Genomic DNA, 25,298 nt, shown 5'->3' with positions numbered 1-25,298 from the left:
TACAAGTTGGTGGTGTACACTTTCTCTAACCAGAAGATGGCGTCTGCGAGTCACCTATACCCCTCAAGTCAGTTCTCAACTTTGTTCTTGTGGTGTGTGATTCTTGCGGGGTTCAGTTGGTGAACTCAATTTGGGTGTGTTGCTGGAGCCGTCCGCCCTGAATGTGGAGCGTGTGTCCCGGTGGTTAGGGAGGCAGGGCAGCTTTAATATTCAAACCTCCCAGGTGTTCCCGGAGATTCAAGGCTGTTGCAAGAGTCTAAGCCTTCATTTCAGTTCTGTCCCCGATCCTCTCTGACGCTGACCCACAAACCACTGGCATTGACGTAGCGTCCCTGGGTTTTCTGAGTGGGCCCCCCTTCTCAGCTGTGATCTTCTAGGACCTCTGCTGAGGGAAGGCTATGCTACGTCACAAGTGCGCGTCATCCCTCAAGGGAAGCCCCGGGTTGCTGGGCCATGCAGGGGTGCTCTCAGCCTGATGCAAAGATGGCTGAACAGGGCGTCTCCACCCCTCCCCTCTCCTCGCACAGTTCCTCCTTCCCAGCTCAGGGACAACTGGCGTTGCTCTGGGCTGTGGGCACCGCCCTGGGCAGGAGTGTCTCCAGCCCACCGGGGAGTGGCTGCAAGCAGCGGGGTTTCTTTCTCCTCCCGGCTCTCCCCTCTGTTCCCCTGGCCTTGAGGGAATCTGCAGCAGGCTATCCTCCATACCAGACACTGAGAGGCTGGCTCAGACTGCTTCTGCCATGCTTCCACTGCGCGGTTTTCACTGTCGCTAATGCAGCCGCTCCTGGGTTTTTCCCTTTTTTTTTTTTTAAAAGAACCAGTCCGTCTCCAAATGCCAATCCCTGGCTTCCCCACACTGCAGCGTGGCTGCGGGTCTTTCAGCCGGCTTACTCACTTGTTTCAGAATGCAGTCTCCCGTTTTCACCAAGTGTACGCCCCCTGTGGTTCTAGCAGACCTTGTCCAGCTGGTGCATCGCTGAAACCAGTATTCTGGGTCACCTTATGGTTTTTATCTAGTATTTTTCACGGAGGTGTTATTTTGCCCTGTCTCACCTAGGCGCCATCTTAGGTTCTCCTCTCTCCCAATTCCTTTTAATACTAATGGTCTACTTACTATAGACACCAGATACCCTCTCTATTTTTCAACTGTAATTGTTACAGAATGTTATATAGAATGTTAATGTTATATAGAATGTTATATAAAATTGTTATTGCTAGTTATATAGAATGTTATAGCATTCTTGGGATAAATTTAAATTTGGGGAGGCAGGGAGGTGTACAGTAATGGGAGAACAATGAATTGAAAGCAGGAGCTGGATGTTTTTGACTAACCCATTGGCTTGCTGAATGTCTTTCAGCAGACTACTACTTGACTTCTTTGGACTTTCTAAGGTTCTTCTAGCATGAATATCTGTTTTTCATTTTTGAATATTCTAATAGACAAAATGTAGATATTTAACATAGCCCCTAGACTTGACTTTAGACAAAGGTTGCTTAGTTGCAACAAGTCTCAAATCCACATGGGTGGATTGTTGAAAACTAATGAACTCTGGTCTCTCTGAAAGAGGCAGTGTCTGCTTAGCTCCACGTAGCTGGTGCTACTTGGGACCAGAAACCTGGCATTGCTCAAGCTCACAAGTGATCAAGAGAAACTAGAAAACTGGATATTTATGTAAAATCTTATGATTTCCTAATGTTGGCAACTAATGCAAATAAAAAAATTAATACTTTGCCTGCCAAAGTAAATAAATCTGTGAACCACACTCAGTCTGCCAGTTAGCAGTTTATGACCTTTGCTAGTGAAGGCAAAAATCTTTCACTTCTTCATATAAATAAGGAAAGTTTTACTACTGAGCACGAAATACACATTAAAGATACACATTCTGTATTTCAGAGTAATAGCATTTTTAAAATTCAGTTTTATTGAGATTTATTCACATACCATACAGTCATTCAAAGTGTACAGTCAGTTCACAATACAGTCATGCAGTTGTGCATCATTCATCACCACAATTTTTGAACATTTTCATTCCTCCAAAAAAAAAAAAAAGTAAAAATAAGAATAAAAATTAAAGTAAAAAAGAACACCCAAAACACCCCCCCCCATTATTCATTTACTTTTTTCCACATTTTTCTACTCATTTGTCCATATATTGGATAAAGGGAATGTGAGCCACAAGGTTTTCACAATTACACAGTCATACCATGTATGCTATGTAGTTACAAAATTTTCAAGAATCAATGCTACTGGATTGCAGCTCAACAGTTTCAAGTATTTCCTTCTAGCTATTCTAATACACTAAAAATTACAAAGGGATATCTATATAATGCATAAGAATGACCTCTTGACTCTATTTGAGAGCTCTCAGCCACTGAAACTTTATTTTGTTTCATTTCTTTTCTCCCTTTTGGTCAAGAAGGCTTTCTCAATTCCATGATGCTGGGTCCAGGTTCATCCCCTGGAGTCATGTCCCACATTGCCAGGGAGATTTAGGCTCCTGGGAGTCATGCCTCATGTAGGGGGAAGGCAGTGAGTTTACCTGCAGAGTAGGGTTAGAGAGAGAGAGTCCACATCTGAGCAACAGAAGAGGTTCTCTGGGGGTGACTCTTAGGCACAGTTATATGTGGGCTAGGTCTCTCCTTTGCAGTAATAAACTTCATAAGGGCAAGCCCCAAGATTGAGGGCTCAGCCTTCTAAATTGGTAGTCCTCAGTACTTGTGAGAATATCAGTAGTTCCCCAGGTGGGGAAGTTTAATATTTCCACATTTTCCCCCAGTCTCTCAAGGGGGCTTTGCAAATACATTTTTATTTTCTGCCCAAATTACTCTAGAATATATTGGGGCTTCACACTAATCTGTAAAAATCAACCAGATATCACTCCCTATTCAAAGTTCCATGTAATTAGGGTGTTTGAATAAACTGACCACACAAGTTAAATTATATAGTGTGCTACAGAAAATACAGATTTTGCACCAAATAAACATTTCTTCCTTTGGTCTCACACAGAAGTTGAAGTTTTAGAACACCGTCAGTTTTCTCTCTCTCTCAACCTGGGTGGCTCAGTGGAGAAAACCTCAGCCATTTTCAGCCTGCAGCACTTTGCAGTAAAGAAAGCCTAAGCCATTTTAAAATCACAGCACTCTGACCAGCAGAGTCAGAGAACTTATTGATATGCAAATGACCTCTCTGGATGGGGCATAGCTTCCCAAGAGGAAAGGGAAGGGCCCAGCTCTTCTACTACCTGTCTTACATTTGGAACCAAACCCCAGAGCCTGGGGGACGAGAGCCACGGGCCACACCCCCTTACACCAGCATGTGACAGGCTGACAGGTGCACCTGCTCGTCAGAAAAGCACAGGGTGTGTCAATCCTCTAAGAAAAACCTTCAGGGAAACTGGATACTATTTCCTCCTTCTGTGACCTGAGCCTGTTCTTGTCTGGGAAAACCTGATTGGGGTGCCCTAGGAGGTCAGATGCCTAGACAACAGAAAACTACAACCCACCCTAAGAAAAACAAAGTTATGGCCCAGTCAAAGGAACAAACTTACACTTCAACTGAGATACAGGAATTTAAACAACTAATGCTAAATCAATTTGAAAAGTTTAGAGAAGATATGGCAAAAGAGATAAAGGCTATAAAGAAAACACTGGGCATACATAAGGCAGAAATCGAAAGTTCAGAAAAACAACTAGCAGAATCTATGGAAATGAAAGGCACAACACAAGAGACGAAAGACACAATGGAAACATACAACAGCAGATCTCAAGAGGCAGAAGAAAACACTCAGAACTGGAGAACAGAACACCTGAAAGCCTACATGCAAAGGAGCAGATGGAGAAAAGAATGAAAAAATATGGGCAACGTCTCCGGGAACTTAAGGACGAAATGAAATATACAAATGTACTTATCATCAGTGTCCCAGAAGGAGAAGAGAAGGGAAAAGGGGCAGAAGCAATAATAGAGGAAATAATCAATGAAAATTTCCCGTCTCTTATGAAAGACATAAAATTACAGATCCAAGAAGCCCAGCATACTCCAAACAGAATAGATCTGAATAGGCCTACTCCAAGATGCTTAATAATCAGATTATCAAATGTCTAAGACAAAGAGACAATCCTGAAAGCAGCGAGAGAAAAGCAATCCATACAAAGGAAGCTTAATAAGACTATGTATGGATCTTTCAGCAGAAACCATGGAGGCGAGAAGGAAATGGTGTGATATATTTAAGATACTGAAAGAGAAAAACCACCAACCAAGAATCCTACATCCAGCAAAACTGTCCTTCAAATATGAGGGAGAGCTCAAAATATTTTCCAGCAAACAGACAATGAGAGACTTTGTGAACAAGACACCTGCCCAACAGGAAATACTAAAGGGAGCACTACAGAGTGATAGGAGAAGACAGGAGTGAGTGGTTTGGAACACAATTTTGGGAGATGGTAGCACAACAATGTAAGTACACTGAACAAAGGTAACTATGAATACGGTTGGGAGAGGAAGGTTGGGAGCATGTGAGACACCAGAAGAAAGGAGGAAAGATAAAGACTGGGACTGTGTAACTTGGTGAAATCTAGAGTGTTCAACAATTGGGATAAAATGTACAAATATGTTCTTTCATGAGGGAGAACAAGCAAATGTCAACCTTGCAAGGTGTTAAAAATGGGGAGGCATTGGGGGAGGGATGCAATCAATGTAAACTAGAGACTGTAACTAACAGAATCATTGTATTATGCTTCCTTTAATGTAACAAAAATGATACATCAAGGTAAATGCAGATAAGAGGTGGGGAATAGGGGAGGGGTGTGAGACACTTGACATTGGTGGTGTTGTCTGACTCTATATTCTACTTTGATTTAAGGTTATCTTTCCTTTTGCTGCTTCCTAGCTGTCATTTTTTTTCCTCTTTCTTTTTTCTTTTTCTTTTGCCTCTCTACTTTCTTTGACTCTCCCTCCTGCCTTGTGAAAGAAATATAGATGCCCTTATATAGATAGTGATGAAGGTGGTGAACACACAAATAAGTGATTATACAGGGAACCATTGATTATTTACTTAGGATGGAATGTATGGCATGTGAACAAAACCATCTTAAAAAAAAAATGAGTTGATGATGAAAACTTGAGGGCAGTATACTGTGTGAACTAAGCCAGACACATAAGGACAAATATTGCAGGGTCTGATAGGAAGTAATTATAATATGTAAACTCATAGACATGAAATATAAGGTACCAAGATATAGGACAAGGCTAAAGAATGGGGAGCAGTTACTTAGTATGAGCAGAATGTTCAACTAGGATGAACTTAAATGTTTTGAAATGAACAGAGGTGTCAGTAGCAAGATGTGAGAATAACTAACAGCTGAATGGCGCGTGAATGAGGTGGAAAGGGGAAGCTCACAGTCATACATGTCACCAGAAGGAAAGTTGGAGGTCAAAAGATGGGAATGTATAAAACTGAATCCTATGGTGGGCAACATCCATGATTAACTGTACAAATATTAAAAATCTCTTCCATAAACCAGAACAAATGTATGACAACACAACTAGAAGTTAATAAAAGAGGGGCATATAGGGAAAAAATATATACTTATTGCAAACTATATACTACAGTTAGTAGCATTTCAGCGTTCTTTCATAAACAGTAACAAATGTACTATACCAATACTATGGGTCAACAATGGAGGGAGGTTGGTTAGGGATATGGGAGGATTCGAGTTTCCTTTTCTTTTCTTTTCTTTTGTCTTTTGCTTTATTTCTTGTCTGGAGTAATGAAAAGTTTCTAAAAATTGAAAAATATTTAGTGTGGTGATGGATGCACAGCTGTATGAGGGTACCGGGGGCAACTGATTGTATGCTTTGGGTCTTTGGATAATTGTATGGTATGTGAACAATCTCAATAAAAATTAAAAACAAAAACAAAAAAACACCACCATCAGTGTCATCCTTTACCCTTTAATCTGATTTACCTTAGTCCTTACCAAGTCCATTTCATTTATATCTCTAAATGAAGTTTGATCTTTTTTCAGCTTCTTTAACATTTGTTGTATGGGTTAATGCTGACTTTCATAGCTGCTGAACTCTGGCTCTGAGTCTCTGTTGTCACACAGACACTCAACGTAACAGAGACGGATCGGGTTATACACAAAGAGCTCAGCATCTCAGAATTTAGAAATAACCATTACAACTCAGGAGTAGATGTGACTGTTGTAAGAGCTTACAGTCTAGGAATCTTTACCATAAGCCTTCCCCTGATAACCTGTGTTCTCAGATTCAGTTCTCAGAGTTTGCACGGTATAGTTAGTACATATTAGTGAGGCATTTTAATGTTTGTCTTTTCATTTCTGGTTTGTTTTACTCAACAGACTGTCCTCAAGGTCCATTCACCTAGCTGTATACCTCACCACTTCATTCCTTCTTGTAGCCGCTCAGTATTCTTTTGTATGCATACGCTACAGTTCACCATTCTGTTCATCTGTTGAGGTACCCTTAGGCCACCTCCATCCATTGCAAATCATGAATACTCCACCATAAATGCCAATGTGGAAATGTCCATTCACGTGCCTGCTCTCAGTTCTTCTGAGTATATAGCCAATAATGGGTTGCACAACCATATAGCAACCCCATACTTAGTTTCCTGTGGAACCACCACACTGCCCTCCAGATGGACTACACCATTCTACTTCTCCACCGGCAGGGAATAGGTACATCCCTCTCTCCACATTTTCTCCAGATCTCTGTTTATTTTTTAAACAGTTTTATTCACACACCATACATTCCCTCCTAAGTAAACAATCAGTGGTTCCCAGTATATTTACATACTTATACATTCACTACCACAATCTATATGAGGACATTTCCATTTCTTCCACAAAGAAAGAGGAAGAGGAGAAAAAAGAAAGAGAAAGAAAAAAAAAAGGTGACTAAAAAAAATAAAATTAAAAATAAAAAAAAATACAATAGAAGGTTCAGACAACAAAACCATGGCCAAGAATCCCATACCCCTCCCTTATATTCCCCTCTTATAGAAGTAGTAGCATTTTTAATGTCCAGTTCTTGAGACTGTTGTTTTGGAAACTTGAAGATGTTATAGGTTTTCTTTTTTTTTTACTCAAAATCAGTCTAGCTACTTTTTAAAAATTTTTGTTTTAAAAATGATTGAGAGAGAACTATCCCCTTCCTTCCATTCCAAATGCTCTCCCAGAGTTGAGCTCTGCCTGCAAGAGATGCCCCAGACATGAGTGAACTATCATCCGTGACCTTTCTGGCAGCCTCACCTGGCCTCCACTCTACCTGAGTGGACGTTGGTGCCCTGGTCCATATAATCTCAGTTAACTACACTATATGCATAGCTTTAATTAGTCCAAGGTTTAAGACAACTTAACCCATATTATAAGCTGCATATATCCATTCACAATATCCACTTGAAGACAGGTAACAAGAACCAGCATCTGTATCCCATCTCTCTGCTGCTCAGAGAAACCTTTCTCTGGACCTGATATAGCTTCCCACAGGCTTGGAGCAGCCCCCCTGCCCTATCATGGCCAGTCCACAATTTGTCAATAAACTGCAGGAGGAAGTGACATCCTGCAGGACCCCGGCACCTTCGACTGCGGGCACAATTTCTGCCTCGGATGTGTCACTCTGAGTGGGGAGCCATTACACAATTTACTCAAATGTGCCTCTGCAATAAATCTGTGAGGAGGGACATGTTGAGGCCCAACTGGCTGTTGATGAATCTGGTGGAGAAAATCCAAGCTATGGGTACCTCAGAGATGCTGCCAGAAATGGAAGAACTGAGATGTCAGAAGCACCAGGAGAAGTTTAATTACTTTGATGAGCAAGATGGGACGTTTCTCTGTGCGGTGTGCCACTAATCCAAAGAGCACAAACTCCACAATGCCAGTTTGATAGAAGGTGTCCAGAACTATCAGGGGCAGATTCAATTGAAGATCGAGGCCTTGCAGCAAAACGAAAAGGCGATAGTACAAGTGTCAACACAAGGCCAACGGAAGATCAGTGTCTTCATGTCCCAGGTGGAGCTTGAGAGGCAACAGGTCATCATGGAATTCAAGCACTTGAGACAGGTGCTAAAGGAGGAGAACAAATTCCTCCTGTTGGGGCTGGCCTGGCTGGAACAGGAGGGAGCCAGCGGGAGGTATCTCTGTGTTGCTTCCACCAATGCCCAGCTGAACTCTCTCAACAAACTTGTGGATTCCCTGAAAGCCAAGCAGCAAAAGCCACCCAGCAAGCTGCTCTGGGACATCAGAGTTGTCTTGTGCAGGAGTGATGGGTTTCAATTTCTCAACCCAACCCCTGTGCCCTTGGATCTGGAGAAAAAACTCAGTGAAGCAAAATCAAGACATGACTCCATCACAAAGAACCTGAATAAATTCAAAGAAAACCTCCTGGCTGATAGGAAGAAAGATAAAAGCAAATTCTTTAAAAGCATGAATGAAAACTTCCTGAAGAGCTGGTACCTGTTAGAGAATAGTAACCCTAAAAAGAACAATATCTCGGAGCCTGAGTCACCCCCTCCAGGCGGAGAGAAAACTCAACCTGTATTGCCAAATTCCTGCTCCTCAGCTTCATTCAGTTCCCTATTTCGGGCCTCCTTTGCTGGGAAAGCCACCCCTCCAGCATTACTTCTGGCCCGAAACAGGGCCTCTGATGTTGAGGTTCCCCAAAGCCTAGCTGGCCCTGAGAATGCGGGAAATGTTGGTGCTGCACGGAAGGAAGATCTCAAGATGGCTCTGACCCCCGTAACCCTGGATGCAGCCTCGGCCCATCCGGACTTCGTCCTTTCCCAAGATCGGAAGACTGGCCCTTCAGGCGATTCTGGGCAGTCTACCGGTGCCGCTGCACGCAGGGCTTGCCGGGTCTCTCCTCCGGCCGCCTGGCCTGGGAGGCGGAGATCCGAGGGGCCAGGGGCGGGGTCTGCGTGGTGGGCATGGTCTCGGAGCTCTCACCCTGGCAGGGTTTCCTGGTCTGGAACCCATGTTCGGCTTCTGGGCGCTGTGCATCACTGGCTCCAAGTGCCAGGCGCTCACCGAGACCCGTACCCGGGAGGACCTCCCCGTCCATCCGAGGAAAGTACGCGTCTGCGCAGATCACAAGCGTGGGGAGGTTGTCTTCTACGACGCCACCACAAGCAACCACATCTACAGCTTCCACACCTCCTTCCCTGGGCATATCTTCCCCTTTTCCGGCTCCTGTTTGCCGGTACCCAGGTTATCCTGAGCCCCTAGAGAATTTTTGTTGCCTTTGTCTCCTCCTCCTCCCCCCACCCTTATTTTGGGATATGGTAGGGTTGACAGTAGGTTTCCTGAGACCCGTTAAGAACGTTACACCCTTGGGGCTTCTTGGGACAGATCTGGTATTTCTGTGTTCTGGCCCACATTCTGCATGCCTTCTACCCGTTTTGCAGTACCATACAGCCATAAGCAAGAATGAGGAATATCTCTCTCTATATTATAGGATGATCTCCAGGATATATTGTTAAGTGGAAAAATGCAAGGAGTGGAACAGTACATATAGTGTATTACATTCTATCTAAGGAAAGGAGAATACATATATATGTATATCTAAAATAGAGTTGGAAGGATAAACCAAAAAATAATAAAAAGTTGCATAGGGGAGACTTTGGAACCATGCAAATGTATTACATCATCATAAAGCAAAACAAAATTAAAATGAAACAAGTGAGCCTGTGTATGTAATTTTAGGCTGCTTAACCACCCGGGGAGGAATTATTTTAAGTAACTTTAAAACACAGTCATTTGACGATACATCTTCAGTGTGATATATCCTAATGAAAAAGAATTGCAAATGTCTTAAACTTTTCAGTAACCATTTTGATAATAATACTAATATTATTATTCTGTATATATTATATGTGTGGGCATGTATATACATACATACACACTTTACATATGTACACACAGTAGGATAAAGTAGATATGTAATTATGTTAATGTTTCTCGGAACCAAGATTTTCAATCTAAAAGAAAAGATTAGAGTTTCTCTTTAAAATATGACATACAAGATAAAAATAATAATCTTAAATTTGAATTGGAAGATTAATATGAATACATGATGTGTTTTCTCTTAAAAAAAAAAAAGAATTTCTCAGTTTTGCCCACAAAGGCGGCCTAGAAACAGTGACCTAACTGGATGCAATAAGCACTCCCTACACACAGATTATGGTTTCTAAATACCATTCCCCACTACAAGAAAAATGTGCCTTTGGAGAATTGGCTAATTCTAGATCTGGGAGAGGAACTGTGCAAGATGAGTCTCGAACATCTTGTCACCCCAGCTTGGGAGAAAGCTATTAACAACTACTGGGGTCATGTCAAAATGGTTCAGGCGCCAACTTGAAGGGTCAAAGATATTATCAATAAGGATAATAATTGCAATTGATTAAAACATCAACAAGGTTTTTAAAAAATTTTGTCAGTTTATTATGGTAACTAGAAAATAAGCTCATTGATCGTTTGTGGATGATGTTAGAGAACCTTCTCACCTTTCTGAAAGAGAAAGACCCAAACATTATTCCTACTATTCTTGTACAAACGTATCTCAGGATAACCAAATGGTTGGGGGAAAGTTAGTTTTTATAAACCCCTGCTAATAAGGCAGAAATTATCAGAGGCTGCTAGGAATAAGTGGAAAAGTGATAGGGAATCTTATAATGATCAGGCTGACAACACCTTGAACCCTCTGATCAATCCTAACATCATAAAAAGAGGGACAACTCAACATTGTATGCCTCCTGATATGACACAAAAGGAAATAACAACCTATTCTATATTTGCCAAAAATATTGAGCCTGAATCCCGTCAGGGCTCTAGATCTCTCAGGAACACTTTAACACCATGGAGTTGCAGTCACCAAACCCCAGTTTGAGAAAATTTGCAGGACAATGAATCAGTTTTATCTAATAAATTGCCAGAAATAAAGAGGGAAAGGGAAACCTATAGATTTAAAGAGACTTAAGGATATATCAGCCAAACACAATGGTGAACTTGTTTAGACCCTGTCTGAATAAATTATTTAATATTTAAAAGCATGTGGCAGAGAAATTTGAACAATGTGTATTTGATTATATTTTAGAATTGTGTGTTTTCCAGGTGTGATAATTGCACTTTGGTTTTGTTTTGTTTTATTACAGAAGTTGTGGGTTTACAGAAATGGCTTTTTTTAAAGGAGTCCTTTTCATACTGAAGTTGTTACCAGTTAAATGATTTGATGCCTGGGATTTGCTTAAAAATAATCTTGTGGGTAAAGAGGGAGGGTGAGTGGGAAGTAATAGATGAAATAAAATCGGTCCTGAGTTGATAATTGTTAAAGCAGGTGATGGATATACAAGAGTTCCTACGATATATTTGAATACTTCAATAATAAAAAGTTGACACACACAAAAAAGACATCTCTCAGAGGATGTATGCACAACTATGTGATGATACTATGAGCCAGTGATTGTATACTTCGAATGGGTTGTATGGTATGTGAATATATTGCAATAGAATTGCATTTAAAAAAATGATTCTTATAATCATAAGAAACAATGCTAATAATTCATTACAAAAATTTCAAACATTTCAGAAATATGTATTGTTTAGAGTGAAAGTCTTCTCTAACTCCTCTCTGATACCACAACTCTGTTTATGTTATATATTCTCATACTTTCAGATGTGTTTTGTATCATCGATTTTTTGTAGTTTCTTTTTAAATTATGAACTTTTAATTTTGAAACACTTTAAAACTTACAAGAGAATTACAAAAATGACTCTAGGTTGTTTATATCATGCTTCTTCAACTTTTAATACTTCCATGTACGTTTCCTAAGAACAAGGACCTTCAGTAATATAACTACCTAATTGCAGTTACAAAGTTCAAGAAACTTAACATTGATATAAAGCTGACAATTTATGTTCCAATTTATTCATATGTTCAAGCAATATCCTTTTTGAGCCTTTTCTCTTTGATAGATCCTGTCCAGAATCACATATTGCATTTAATTGCCATTGTCTCTTTAGCTGCTCATTCTTTTTTTAAATTGTGGGAACATATATACAGCATAAACTTTCCCATTTCAATTAATTTCAAGCATACCATTTAGTGGGATTTCTCATATCTACAATATTGCACCATGTTTCATTACTAAAACTTTCTCATCTCCCCAAACAGAAACCCTATACCCAATATGCATTAACTTCCCATTCCCCCTGCCTCTCACCCCAGCAACCTGTATTCTAATTTCTGTCCCTATGAGCTTGCTTTATCCCTCTGGTATTTTCTTTGTAGCCATGGGGCTTAAATGTAACTTACAACACCTATAACAATCTCATTTGCTTAGATACAAACTAACTTCAATAGTATACACAAACTGTATTCCTATATCCTTCTGTCCCCCCACTTTTATGTAGTTCTTGTCACAAATTGCATGTTTATACATTATGAGTCCAAAACCATTGATTTATCATTATATTTTATGCATTTACCTTTTAGTTCCTTTAGGAAGCAAAAAGTGGAGTTACAAACCAAAAATACAATAGTACTGTCAGTTATATTTACCCGTGTCATTACCCTTAGCAGAGATCATTATATCTTCATGTAGCTTCCATCTATTGTTTATTGCCCTTTCCTTTCACCATGCAGAATTTTATTTAACATTTCATATAGGACCAATCTAGTGGTGACTATCTCCCTCATTTTATCTGGGAATGTCTTTATCTCTCCCTCATTTTTGAAAGACAGTTTTGTTGGATGTAGAATTATTGGTTGGCGATTTTTGGCTTTCAGCACTTTAAATATGTCATCCCACTGCTGCCTTTCCTCCATGGTTTCCAGTGAGAAATAGTCATTTAATCTTATTGAGGCTCCCATGTATGTGACACATCGCTTCTCTCTTGCAGCTTCCAGAATCTCTCTTTATCTTTGGCATTTGACGGTTTGATCATAATATGGCACAGTGTGGTTCTGTTTGTATTTATCCTGATTTAAACACATTTTGATTAGTACATTCATGTCTTTCATTAAAATTTAGAAGTTTCAGCCATTATTTCTTTGAATATTCTCTGTGCCCCTTTTTGTCTTTCTTCTTATTCTGGTACTCCTACAATGCATTTATTGGTGTACTTGATGGTGTCCCACAGATTTCTCAGGCTTTGTTCACTTTTCTTCATTCTTTTATCTTTCTGCTCCTCAGACTGGATAATTTCAATAATCATCCATTGTAAATAAGATTGTCTTAGCTACAAAATCACTGATTCTGTCTTCTGCCACCTTTGATATGCTGTTGAACCCCTCTAAGGGATTTTTAATTTCTGTGTATGTGTCTTCAGCTCAGCTTGACTCATTTTCATAATTTCCCTCTCTCTATTATGTTCATCCTTCATTTTTCTGATTTCCTTTAGTTTGCTTTCCTTGAGTTATTTGAGCATATTTAGGACCATTTTTTTTTAATTTTTAGTTTTTTTTTAAATTCATTTTTATTGAGATATATTCACATACCATATAATCTACCTTTTTTTTTTTTTATTTGTTTTTTTTAAGTCTTTGGAGTGTCCCAGATCTGATCTTCCTCTTATTGATGGTTTCTGCTGCTTTAATTTCCTTCTTTGCCTGGGCCATCACTTCCTGCTTCTTTGTATGTTTTATAATCTTTTGTTAAAACTTGGATATTTTGCTATTTTAAGTTGTTACCACTGGAATTTAGACTCTGGGGCATCTGTTTCTTAAGCTCATGTGTAGTTAGTATTATGACACAGCTTTCCGTGAATGTGAGAGGCTAACAACAACAGTGACAACAACAATAGAAGGTTAAAAGAAAACCCCTTTTCCAGTCTTTCCATATTAATCTATGTGAATGCTCTTCTTCAGTGCTTATCTATACAATGTGTTTATAGAAGAGCTTGAGGCTGAAATATAGGGGCTGCCTTGATCATTTATGCACATGTTTGTTGTCCTGGGCTTGTGCATCTGGTTCTGGGAATTCCATTTACAGATATGGATGTCCCCTTTTCCCTATGATACAGTTTCCTCATGGTCCTGGGTATTGCAATGGCTACGCTTGCCTCAGGCAGCCACTTTACTGCTCTGCCACAGCATTCTGTTGGAGAGCTCTGCAGTCTGTGTTCTACACTCAGGGTCAGTTCTGGTATGCTAAGTATGTGACATGTCCTGGTTCAGTCCCTCAGGTCACCAGCAGACAGATAGGGCCAGACATATATACATACATGCCCCTGCTGGGTGCCTGAGGGTTACTTTGCTTCTTCTGGAACCAGGAACAGGATCTACACTGGGAGCTCAGGCTGGCTCTGTGCCAAGCCAGTAAGGTGTGTGTGTGTGCACGTGGGGGTGGGGAGTTGGTCAGCTTAGGCACTGTGAGAATCCTGCAGCTTTTAAGAAACCTTTTTCTTGATTCAGCACTTGCCCTGTTACTACAGTAATTTAACTGTTTTCTGGAGCTTTGAGAAAGCTGTTTCTGCCAGTTCTTGCTGATTGCTCAAAGCTTCTATGGAGGGACAGAGCCCTGAAGTGACTCACTCCACCATGTTAATTTGGAGTGGGCCTCCAACTTCGCAATCTTCTTTAATTTTTCTTCAGACTTGAAAGCCACACATTTGTCATTGCTTTTTTAGGAGTATATTGTTGGTCATGTTGATACCCAATGTTTTTATTTGATTTGATATTTTTACTACACAATAGCTTGTGGAATGAGAACCACATTTTCTAGTTGTACTACATTTTTCAGTTCCCATGCATATGGTGTAGTATGGCATTTAGCCTGTTAAACAGTTTTCATTATTGGATCTTCCTTTCTGGGATACATTAGGCAGTCATGCTCCTAATTTTACCAAGGATTCTTCAGCATGAGCATAGTGAGTATGTGAATAACACTGTCACAAAGCCTTTCCCTCAGTAAATGGCAAATGCGTAAGCGTGCATCTTTGCTTTGGGTTTAATGTAATTGAATAATTTAAACATAGTTCAAAGTGTTTTAGGTAATAGAAAATGCACCTAAATATGTAAAATATGTTTTAGGTGAATGGGGACATAAAATGATATGTAAAATGCAAAGTCATTTCACTAGCAATGTATTGGGAAACATGTCTCTACAAAGTTGTATATTCTAAATTGAGTTTACTCAAGAATATTTTTGAGAGCATACCGTGAATCCAACTTGTTCAGTTCAGGGCTCTGTGATAAACCTATCTTCTGGTGGGGCAATTAGTCTTTAAACAATGAATTACACAATTTGCTATTTGTAATAAGAATTGTACAAAGGGTACTCAAAAAGCACAGCGTGGTGCTCTAGGGTGTATGATGAGGGAACGAGAAGTCATCTGGGGGCTCAGGGATGGTTCCCTGAGGGAATGTTATTTGAACTGAGCTATAATGATTGGATACAAATTAAACTGGCAAATGTTTAGAGGTGTTAGAGTCATTTCAAGGAGAATGAACTGCCTGAGTGATGGTTCTGAATGAAAAGAAGATGGTTTGTTGTAGGAGCTGAGAGAAGCCACTGAGTGGGCTGGAGTTCAGAGAGCAAGGGGTTAAACTGTTAGTGTGTACAAAGATCAGACCATGTGGGCCTAGAAGCCAAATTAAGGATTCTTTTAGATACCATGAATATAAATGTGTTATCCAAACTGGGCCTCTTGAGTATAAAAGGGGGCATTGCTAATATTTAAGCAGGACATCTGGTCATTCTCTCTCAAGGGTGACTGCTGAATAGCTAAAGGCTTTTAAGTAGAGAAGTGACATAATCAAATTTGCACTTACAAAGATCCCTCTGGCTGCAGTTTGGAGAATGGACTGGAGGAGGGCTAGAGGATTCAGGGCTCTGGTTAGGAAACTACTGCAAGTTGTAGCCATTGAGAATGGATGTGGCTAGGTTAGGAGACACATATTGGGAGATCAGGAGTTTTTATATTTTTATTACTTGTAAATATGCTTATTTCAAAATTGGCTGTTTTTCTTTTTCATGGATTTGTTTTTCATCTTCAATGTGATTTTCCTAAGAAACGAATCTTTCCTTAATTGTTAAAATTGATTACTCTATGTATTTCAAAATGTGTTAACTGCTACAGGGATTTTCTGTAGTATATCTTTCATTCAATTTCAATTTGAAGAAGGAAAAATAGGCTGACATGCAGATCTGTGCACACATGAATGCATATGAAATAGGCCCAGCTGGTTTCACTGGTGAATTCTACCAAGCATTTAAGGAAGAAGTGATACCAAATCTGTACAATCTATTCCATAGAATATAAGAAGAGGGAACACTTCACAACTCATTCTAAGAGACCAGCATTACCCTAATACCAAAACTACATAAAGACATTACAAGAAAAGAAAACTACAGACCAATATCTCTCATGAATATAGATGTGAAAATCCTCAAAAAATTTAGCAAATCAAATTCAACAATGTATAAAAAGAATTATACACCACAGCCAATTAGGATTCATTGCAGGTATGGAAGGCTCGTTCAGCATTTGAAAATTAGATGTTGCAATCCATCCTATCAACAGGGTAAAGAAGAAAAATAATATGATCATATCAATAGAAGCAGAAAAAAGCATTTGCCGAAATCCAATACAAATTCATGTTAAAAACTCTCAGCACACTAGGAATGTAGAGGAACTTCTCAACTTGGTAAAGAACATCTACAAAAAACATAGTTAACATCATACTTAATGGTGAGAAACTGGATGTTTTCCCCCTCAAATTAGAAACAAGACAAGGATGTCCCTCTCACCACTCCTATTCAACATTGTACTTAAAGTCCTAGCTAATGCAATAAGACAGGAAAAGGAAATAAAATGTGTACAAATTGGGAAGGAAGAAATAAAACTGCCTTTGTTCACAGAGGACATGATGGTTTATGTAGAAAATCCCATAGAATTGACAAAAAAAAAAAAAAGAAACAAAACATCTCTTGGAACTAATATGTGATTATAGCAAGGTTGTACAATACAAGGTTAGTATAAAAAAGTCATTGGCTTTTCTGTGTACCAGTAATTAACAATTGGAATTTGAAATAAAAATCAATACCATTTATATTAGCACCAAACAATTAAGTACTTAGGAATAAAGCTAACGAAATGTATACAAAATCTATATGAGGAAAACTCTAAAACTCTGATGAAAGGAATCAAAGAAGAGCTAAATAAATAGATATTCCATGTTCATGGATAGGAAGACTCAATATTTTGACATTTAAGATGTCAGTTCTTCTCAACTTGATCTATAGATTTAATGCAATCCCAGTCAAAATTATTTTGTGGATATTGATAAACTGATTCTAGAATTGATACGGGAAAACAAGAGACCCAGAATAGCCAACATAGTCCTGAAGAAGAACAGAGTTTTAAGGCTGAATCTACTCAACTTACAGATCTAATGTAAAGTTAGAATAATCAAGACAGTGTGGAATTGGTGCCAAAAAAAAATAGACCAATAGATGTATGGATCCAAATAGAGAGTCCAGAAATACACCCATGGAAACATAGTCAACTGAACTTTGACAAAGGAGCAAAGGCAATTCAATGAAGAAAGGATAGTCTTTTCAACAAATTGTCCTAGAACAACTAGACATCCATACCTATGCCTTTCACAAAATTAACTCAAAATGGGTCATAGAATTAATGTAAAATGCAAAATTATAAAACTTCTAGAAGATAACATAGGAAAAAATCTAAGTGACCTTTGGTTTGGGGATGATTTTTTCCCCCAATTTGTTATTGTGGTAACATATAGCAAAATTTGCCACTTTAACCGTTTTTAAGAGTTTCATTCAGTAACATTAATTGAACTTACAGTGTGGTTCTACCACCACCACCATCCATTACCAAAACTTTTTTATCACTCCACACAGAAAGTCTGTACCCTCTAAGCAATTACTCCATATTCCCTCTCCCACCAGCCCCTCATAACCTCAAATCTACTTTCTATCTCTATGAATTTGTGTATTCTAGCTATTTCATATAAGTGGGCTCATATAACATTTGTCCCATGTCTGGCTTATTTCACTCAACATAATGTTTTCAAGGTTTATCCATGTTGCAGCATGTATCAGGGTTTCATTCTTTTTTATAGTTGAATAGTACCTCATTGTATATATACATATGCATATATATATTTTTTGTTTATCCATTCATCTGTTGAAGGACACCTGGGTTGCTTCTACATTTTGACTATTGTATATAAATTGCTGCTATGAAAATCAGTATATAAAATTGTTCAAGTTTCTGTTTTCAGTTATTTTATGTATATACCTAGAAGTGGGATTATCAGGTCATATGGTAATTCTGTGTTTAATTTTCTGAGGAACCACCGAACTGTTTTCCACAGCAACTGCACTATCTTACATTCCCACCAGTAATTATGAGGGTTCCTGTTTCTCTGTATCCTCACCAGCACTTGTTATTTTCCTTTTTGTAAAAAAATCCATCCTGTTATGATTCTAATTTGCATTTCCCTAATGGCTAATGAAGTTGAACATCTTTACATATGCTTTTTGTCCATTTGTATATCTTCTTTGGAGAAACATCTGTTTAAGTCCTTTAGCCATTTTAAAATTGGATTGCTTTTTCTTCTGTTGTTGAGTTGTAAGGGTTCTTTTTAATATTCTGGATATTAAACCTTTATCAGATATGTGGTGCTCTAGTTTGCTAATGCTGCCAGAATGCAAAACACCAGAAATGAATTGGCTTTTATGAAAGGGGGTTTATTTGGTTACACAGTTACAGTCTTAAGGCCATAAAGTGTCCAAGGTAATGCATCAACAATTGGGTACCTTCACTGGAGGATGGCCAACGGTGTCTGGAAAACCTCTGTTAGCTGGGAAGGCATGTGGCTGGCGTCTGCTCTGGAGTTCTGGTTTCAAAATGGATTTCTCCCAGGACATTCCTCTTTAGGCTTCAGCTTCTCTCCAGAATGTCACTCTCAGTTGCTCTTGGGGCGGTTGTCCTCTCTTAGTTTCTCTGGCACAAAAGTCTGTTTTCAAAGGCTGCCTCCAAAATGTCTCTGAAAACTGCAGTTCCTCTCTCAGCTCCTGTGCATTCTTCAAAGTGTCCCTCTTGGCTGTAGCAAGCTCGCTCCTTCTGTCTGAGCTTATATAGTGCTCCAGTAAACTAATCAAGGCCCATACTGAATGGGAGGGGCACACCTCCATGGAAATTATCCAGTGAAAGATCTCGCCCACAGTTGAGTGATCACATCTCCATGGAAACATCCAATCAAAAGTCTCCAACTCAATCAACACCAATGCGTTTCCTGCCCATACAAGACTGCATCAAAGATAATGGCATTTTGGTGGACATATTACATCCAAACCAGCACATGTGGTTTCCAAATATTTTTTCCCATGCTGTGAGTTGTTTGGTTATATTAACCTTCTTATTTATCATGTCTGGTTCTCTTCATTTTTTCTTCTGTTGTTCATGGTTTTGGTATAAAGTTGAAGAATTTATTGGCTAATGCAGGGTCTTGAAGCTTGTTCCCTATGTTTTTGTTCCAGTTTGCTAATGCTGCCTATTATGCAAAATACCAGAAATGGATTGGCTTTTATAAAATGGGTTTATTTGGTTACACAATTACAGTCTTAAGGACATAAAGTGTCCAAGATAAGGTACCTTCACTGGAGGATGGCCAGTGGTGTCTGGAAAACCTCTGTTAGCTAGGAAGGCACGTGGCTGGCATCTGCTCCAGAGTTCTGGTTTCAAAATGGCTTTCTCCCAGGACGTTCCTCTCTAGGCTGCAGCTCCTCAAAAATGTCACTCTTAGTTGCTTTTGGGGCATTTGTCCTCTCTTAGCTTCTCCGGAGCGAAAGTCTGCTTTCAAAGGCCATCTCCAAAATGTCTCTATAAGCTGCAGCTCCTCTCTCAGCTCCTGTGCCTTCTTTGAAGTGTCCTTCTTGGCTGTAGCAAGCTCGCTCCTTCTGTCTGAGCTTATATACTGTTCTAGTAAACTAGATCAAGGCCCATGCTGAATGGGCGGGGCCACACCTCCATGGAAATTATCTAATCAGAGTTATCACCTACAGTTGGGTGGTTCGCATTTCCATGGAAACACTCAATCAGAGAATAACAATCTAATCAACACTAATACATCTGCCTGCACAAGATTGCATCAAAGAAAATGGCATATGGGGGACATAGTACATTCAAACTTGCACAGTTTTCTTCTTAGAGTTTTGTGTTTTTAGCTCTTATCTTTAGGTTGTTGGTCCATTTTGAGTTAATTTTTGTGTATGGTGTGAGGTAAGGGTCCACTTTCATTCTTGTGTATGTGGATATCCAGATTTCCCAACATCATTTGTTGAAATGATTGCTCATTCCCTGTTGACTGGACTTTTCACGTGTTAAAAATCATTTGGCTGTAGGTGTGTGAGTTCATTTCTGAACTCTCAATTCCGTTAAGCTAGTCTATTTGTCTATCCTTATGCCAGTATCATACTGTTTTGATTACTGTAACTTTGTGATGAGTTTTGAAATCAAGAACTATGATTTCTCCAACTTTGTTCTTTTTCAAGATGGTTTTGACTATTAGGGACCCCTTCCCCTTCCATATAGTTTTTTTTTAAAATTTTATTTATTTTTAAATTTCTTTTTCTTTCTTTCATTCTATGTAAATTTGATGATTTGATTTTTCATTTCTGCTACAAAGACTCCTAGGGTTTTTATTGGGATTGTATTGAATTTGTAAATCTCTTTGTGTAGTGTTACAAGACCAAAGCAGTGGATTCTTTGTCTGATGCGCTCAAATGACCAATTCCTGAAACACTGGGGTTTCAAAGAGAGAAAGAGTTTTGTTGCTAGGAGCAAAGCAGGAGGGCAGATGGCCTATTGGCTCAAAGTCTGTCTCCTGAACTGCAATAATTCTGATAATTTTATAGTATTAAAAGATGGGCAGGCTTTAGGATAATGAGCACAATAGCCCCAGATGATGTAATTAGAGGCGATCTAATTATTGAGCATGCACAGATTGATTACATGCTTAGTCACAGAATGTATGTAAGAAATTGGCAGCCTTAATATGATGATGGGTGTGATTTTTAGTATTATAATGAGTTATTGGTGACTTATAGGCTAAAGTCTAAGCTACTGCACATGTCAGGCAGGCCAATTTTGGTTAGATCTAGCTTCGGTTATCAGGATAAGTTTGGACTTCGGGTGGGTTAGTTCTGGATTGATCCAAGACTCTTCATTAATAGATGTTAGGGGTTGTCTTTAGTGATCATAAGTCTCTCAAGTAAAAAAAACTGGATGAATGGGTACAAGTGAAAGTTAGTCACAAGGTTTTACAATCACAAGGGCACAAGATAAAGGCTATACAATCATTATCAGAGATCAAGGCAGCTGAATTACAGTCCAGAGATTTCAGGTATTTCCCTCTGTCTACTCCAATATACCAGAAAGTAAAAAGGAATATCCATATAATGATTCAGTAATCATAATCATCCCTTAAATCCTAACTTCTCAGTTACAGTAGTTTTGCCATCTTAACAACATTAAGTCTTCCAATCCATGAGCACATGATGTCTTTCTATTTATTTAGATCTTATTTAATTCCTTCACAGTTTTCAGTGCTCATGTCTTTTACAGCCTTGCTTAAATTTATTCCTGGATGCTTTATTCTTTTAGATGCTATGGTAAATGGATTTTTTTTTTTTTTATTTCCTTTTTAGATTGTACATTGCAGGTCTTGAGAAACCCAACAGAATTTTACATGTTGATCTTGTACCCTGCCACTTTGCTGAGTTCATTTATTGGCTCTAATAGCTTTCTTGTGGATTCTGTGGGATTTTCTGTGTTTAGGATCATGTCATCTGCAAATAGAGAAAACTTTACCCCTTCCTTTATAATTTGGATGCCTTTTTATTTCTTTTTCTTGCTTAATTGTTCTGGCTAGGACTTCAACTATAATGTTGAATAGCAATGGTGAAAGCAGGCATCCTTTTCTTGTTCCTGATATTAAAGGGAAAGCTTTCAGTCTTTACCATTGAGTATGATGTAAGCTGTCAGTTTTTTTTATACAGGCCTATCATCATGTTGAGGAAGTTCCCTTTTATTCCTAGTTTTCTTCATGTTTTTATCAAGAAAGATTGATGGATTTTGTTAAATGCTTTCTCTGCATCAATTCAGATGGTGTTTTTTTTTTCCTTCTTCATTCTATTAATGTTGTACATTATATTGATTGATTTTCTTCTGTTGAACCACCCTAGCATTCCTGGGATTAATCCCATTTGGTTATGGTGTACTTTCCTTTTAATATGCTGTTGGATTCAATTTAGTCTTATAAATTAAAAAAAAATTTACAGTTTGTTTTAGTTGCAATCTAAATAAGATCTGTGTATTATAGTTAATTGTTATATCTCGTTGGTGTTTTAAAATTGAGGTTCCCCCCCTTGAAAAATTTTTTTCTTGCCATCTTAGGGTGTCTGTTTTCTAGTTCCCTATAGTCTTCATTCTTTTCTGATTGTGTTCTCTTGACGGTGTTTAGCATGTTCCTTTGTCCCTTGTATTTTCTGTAAATTCATAATTAGATCTGGAGCAGTGGTTCTCAGTGGTGGCAGTTTTGCTCCCCAGGGAACATTTAGCAATGTCTGGAGACATTTTTAATTGTTATAGCTGGAGGGTGCTATTGCCTTACAAGGTAGAGGCTGGGGATACTGCTGAACATGCTGCAATGCACATGAGGCCCCCACAACAAGGAATAATCTGGTCCAATATGTTAAAAGTGCTGAGGTTGAGAAACCCTCATCAAGAGGCTTGATCAAATTCAGGTTTAATTCTTTTTGGTCTCTCTTTTCATGATGTTAGATGCTATTGATTATTTCCTGCATCCATTAATTTGCTAGGGGTTTGCATAATATTCTAATTCTGTCATTCCTTCTTTCTTTCTTTTCTGGAACACCTCCGAAGAGAGAAACTTCCTTTCATTAATTATTTGGTTACCTTGAGCTATAGTTTATACAATAAAGGCAGCTTAAATACCTGACATTTTTCCTATGTTTACTAGCCAATAACGTTTTATGTTTCATTCCAGGTTGATCTCCTATCAAGAGTTTTTGGCATTTGAATCTGTTTTGTGTGCTCCAGATTCCATGTTTATAGTGGCTTTCCAATTGTTTGACAAGAGTGGGAATGGAGAGGTGACATTTGGTAAGGAATAAAAAAGATTGTAAGTGATAAGTAAAGTCATTGATGCTGGTCCAGTCTTTAATTGCTAAATCTAGGAAGTTGAGTATAGACTTCTGCTTATTTAGGACTTTAGTCTATGAGCAAAGTATCAATCTCCTAAAAGGATTTGTACAGGTAAAATAATTGTTTTATTTTCTATAAGCATTAAACTATTGTAAAACTGAAGGAATCTAGGAATGTAGTTGCTTCAGCTCATTGTGTCACTGGCACGTTCGCATTCCTAAAGTAGTTGATGTAAAATTTTCGTTTTCTGGGCCAAAATTCTTTGTGAAGGAGACCATGAACAATATGGAGTAATCTCATTCTTGAAGCCTTTTTAGGGTAGGGAGTTCAGAGCTTCTTTGTATCATCTTTGGCAAATTGCTAACATCACTTTAAACACCAAGAACAGGGCTAAAGAAAGGTATTAAGACAAGATTAGCTAGCTTCCTCTGAACCCACATTTTAGATTTTTGGTTTTAGAAAACAAGGCCAGCATATTAAAATTGCCATCTGAGTTGGATGTAGAAATTAATTTAAATCCCTGGTAGGCCATAACCCTAACACATTGTTGATGTCTCACAAATGTACAAATCAGGATTTGTAACCTTGTATTAGGGTTTTTTCTTAATTTTTATTTTTATTTTAGTAAAATATATACAGCCTAGAATTTTCCCTTATAACCACATTCAAATATATAATTCAGTGCTGTTGATTATGTTCACGGTGTTGTGCCATGTATTAGTTTGTAAACATGCTTATTGGCAGAAATTAGTTTATGTTTAGTGAGGTATTCGTAAATATTTCCTGTAACAGGCCTTTCAATAAAACAATGCAGTGTTTTCAGCGATTTTGAGTCCCCTGTTGAGTGTGAATTGGCATCAGTATGTATTGAGAAACCCTTGAAAATCAGACTTTCCTTGATCCACAGTTGGTAAATATTTATTCACTGTGGTGTTTGAGTTACAAAACAAATATCCTTTAGGAAGAAGTAGACTATCCAAAGGAAGACTAATCACTGCCATGGGAAAACTGGTGAAAAAGCACAGATAAGCAGAAGGACGCAGCACCTCTGCTCGATCTGGGCGGATAGTCCCTGGCTTCCCGTTCTTGTTTCCTTCCTTCTGCCCATTGAACCAGTTATTTTCTGTGTGAGATTCCCCCAGTAAATACGTATATAGAGTGTTTTAGGTTTCTGAGTCTATATTGGTATTCTTTCTGCTCTGGAGCAAGCTCTGGCCATTCTGCCTCCTAAAAAATGTTAACTTTCCTCAGATACACTTAGATTCTGTAGTTTGAAGCACAAAACCTTTATCCTCTCACCAGTCAGCATTAAACCTGTAGTACTAATAACTGCATTTTCTGCCTTCGATAGGTATCACACTAACTTACATGTCTTACTTCCATATGGGGGTGCAGAAATGCTTGGGAAATTACCCGATATAAATGCTGATTTAAATGAGTTAGTGATACTATACCTATGCTTATATCCTGTGTATATTGTTTAAAAATTAGATTCCCCCAAATTAAATTCTAATTTATTTTGTCCCTCCTCCCTTGGTATCCTGGATCTTGGTATCTCCTCCATTTTATTCCTTTTCCCAACTTCTATTACTTAAAAAATAAGTCACTCAGGTCAATTCATTCAACAGACTAACAACAGAGACTCATGCTGCTGTTGATTCGTAGATTAAAATGCATGTAGGAAGTAGCTGGATAGTTTAACACACCTTATTATTACATGCAGATGAAAGCTTGTAGTTATGAGATCCTAACTTTAACATTTATAGATCTTCTGTTTTTCCCTCAGCCTATGATTTATGAGTGAGGAATTCAAGAAAACTTTATTAGGATTAAAAACAAAACAAATCAGTTTTAGTTTTAATAGCACCTGGTCTGAACTGAAGAATGTGAGAACTCTCCAGGTTCTGCTCTCATTCTTCTGTTCCATAATCTAGAGACAGGAGGATTCTTACAGAATAAGAGAAAACTGCACTCCATTTCAACATCGTTCCCTGTCAAACCTCTTGAGGAGCCTTTCCTGTTTCCTAGGGACCTTGCCTATTTCCCTCACTTACTCTGCCTCCCTAGTTTTGAGGGTCTAT

The 25,298-nt window shown here is 38.6% G+C and overlaps 1 protein-coding gene and 1 pseudogene across 2 annotated transcripts in view; both read left to right on the top strand.

Annotated features, from left to right (window-relative positions):
- SLC25A12 (solute carrier family 25 member 12) overlaps nucleotides 1-25,298 on the top strand; it is a 121,901-nt gene that overhangs the window by 27,416 nt on the left and 69,187 nt on the right. The window contains exon 4 of one of the 2 annotated variants that reach the window (XM_037849346.1): nucleotides 23,060-23,175. In XM_037849346.1, the coding sequence (XP_037705274.1) occupies nucleotides 23,060-23,175 (116 nt within the window). Of the gene's footprint in view, nucleotides 1-23,059; nucleotides 23,176-25,298 lie in introns of those variants that run through there. The other variant, XM_037849347.1, reaches the window with a different exon arrangement.
- On the top strand, nucleotides 7,536-9,337 carry LOC119544161 (annotated as a pseudogene).

This window comes from Choloepus didactylus, chromosome 9 (assembly GCF_015220235.1).
Source record: "Choloepus didactylus isolate mChoDid1 chromosome 9, mChoDid1.pri, whole genome shotgun sequence".
Taxonomy (NCBI): domain Eukaryota; kingdom Metazoa; phylum Chordata; class Mammalia; order Pilosa; family Megalonychidae; genus Choloepus; species Choloepus didactylus.
Note: the sequence above shows the minus strand (reverse complement) of the source record. Positions and strands in the feature narration are given on the sequence as shown.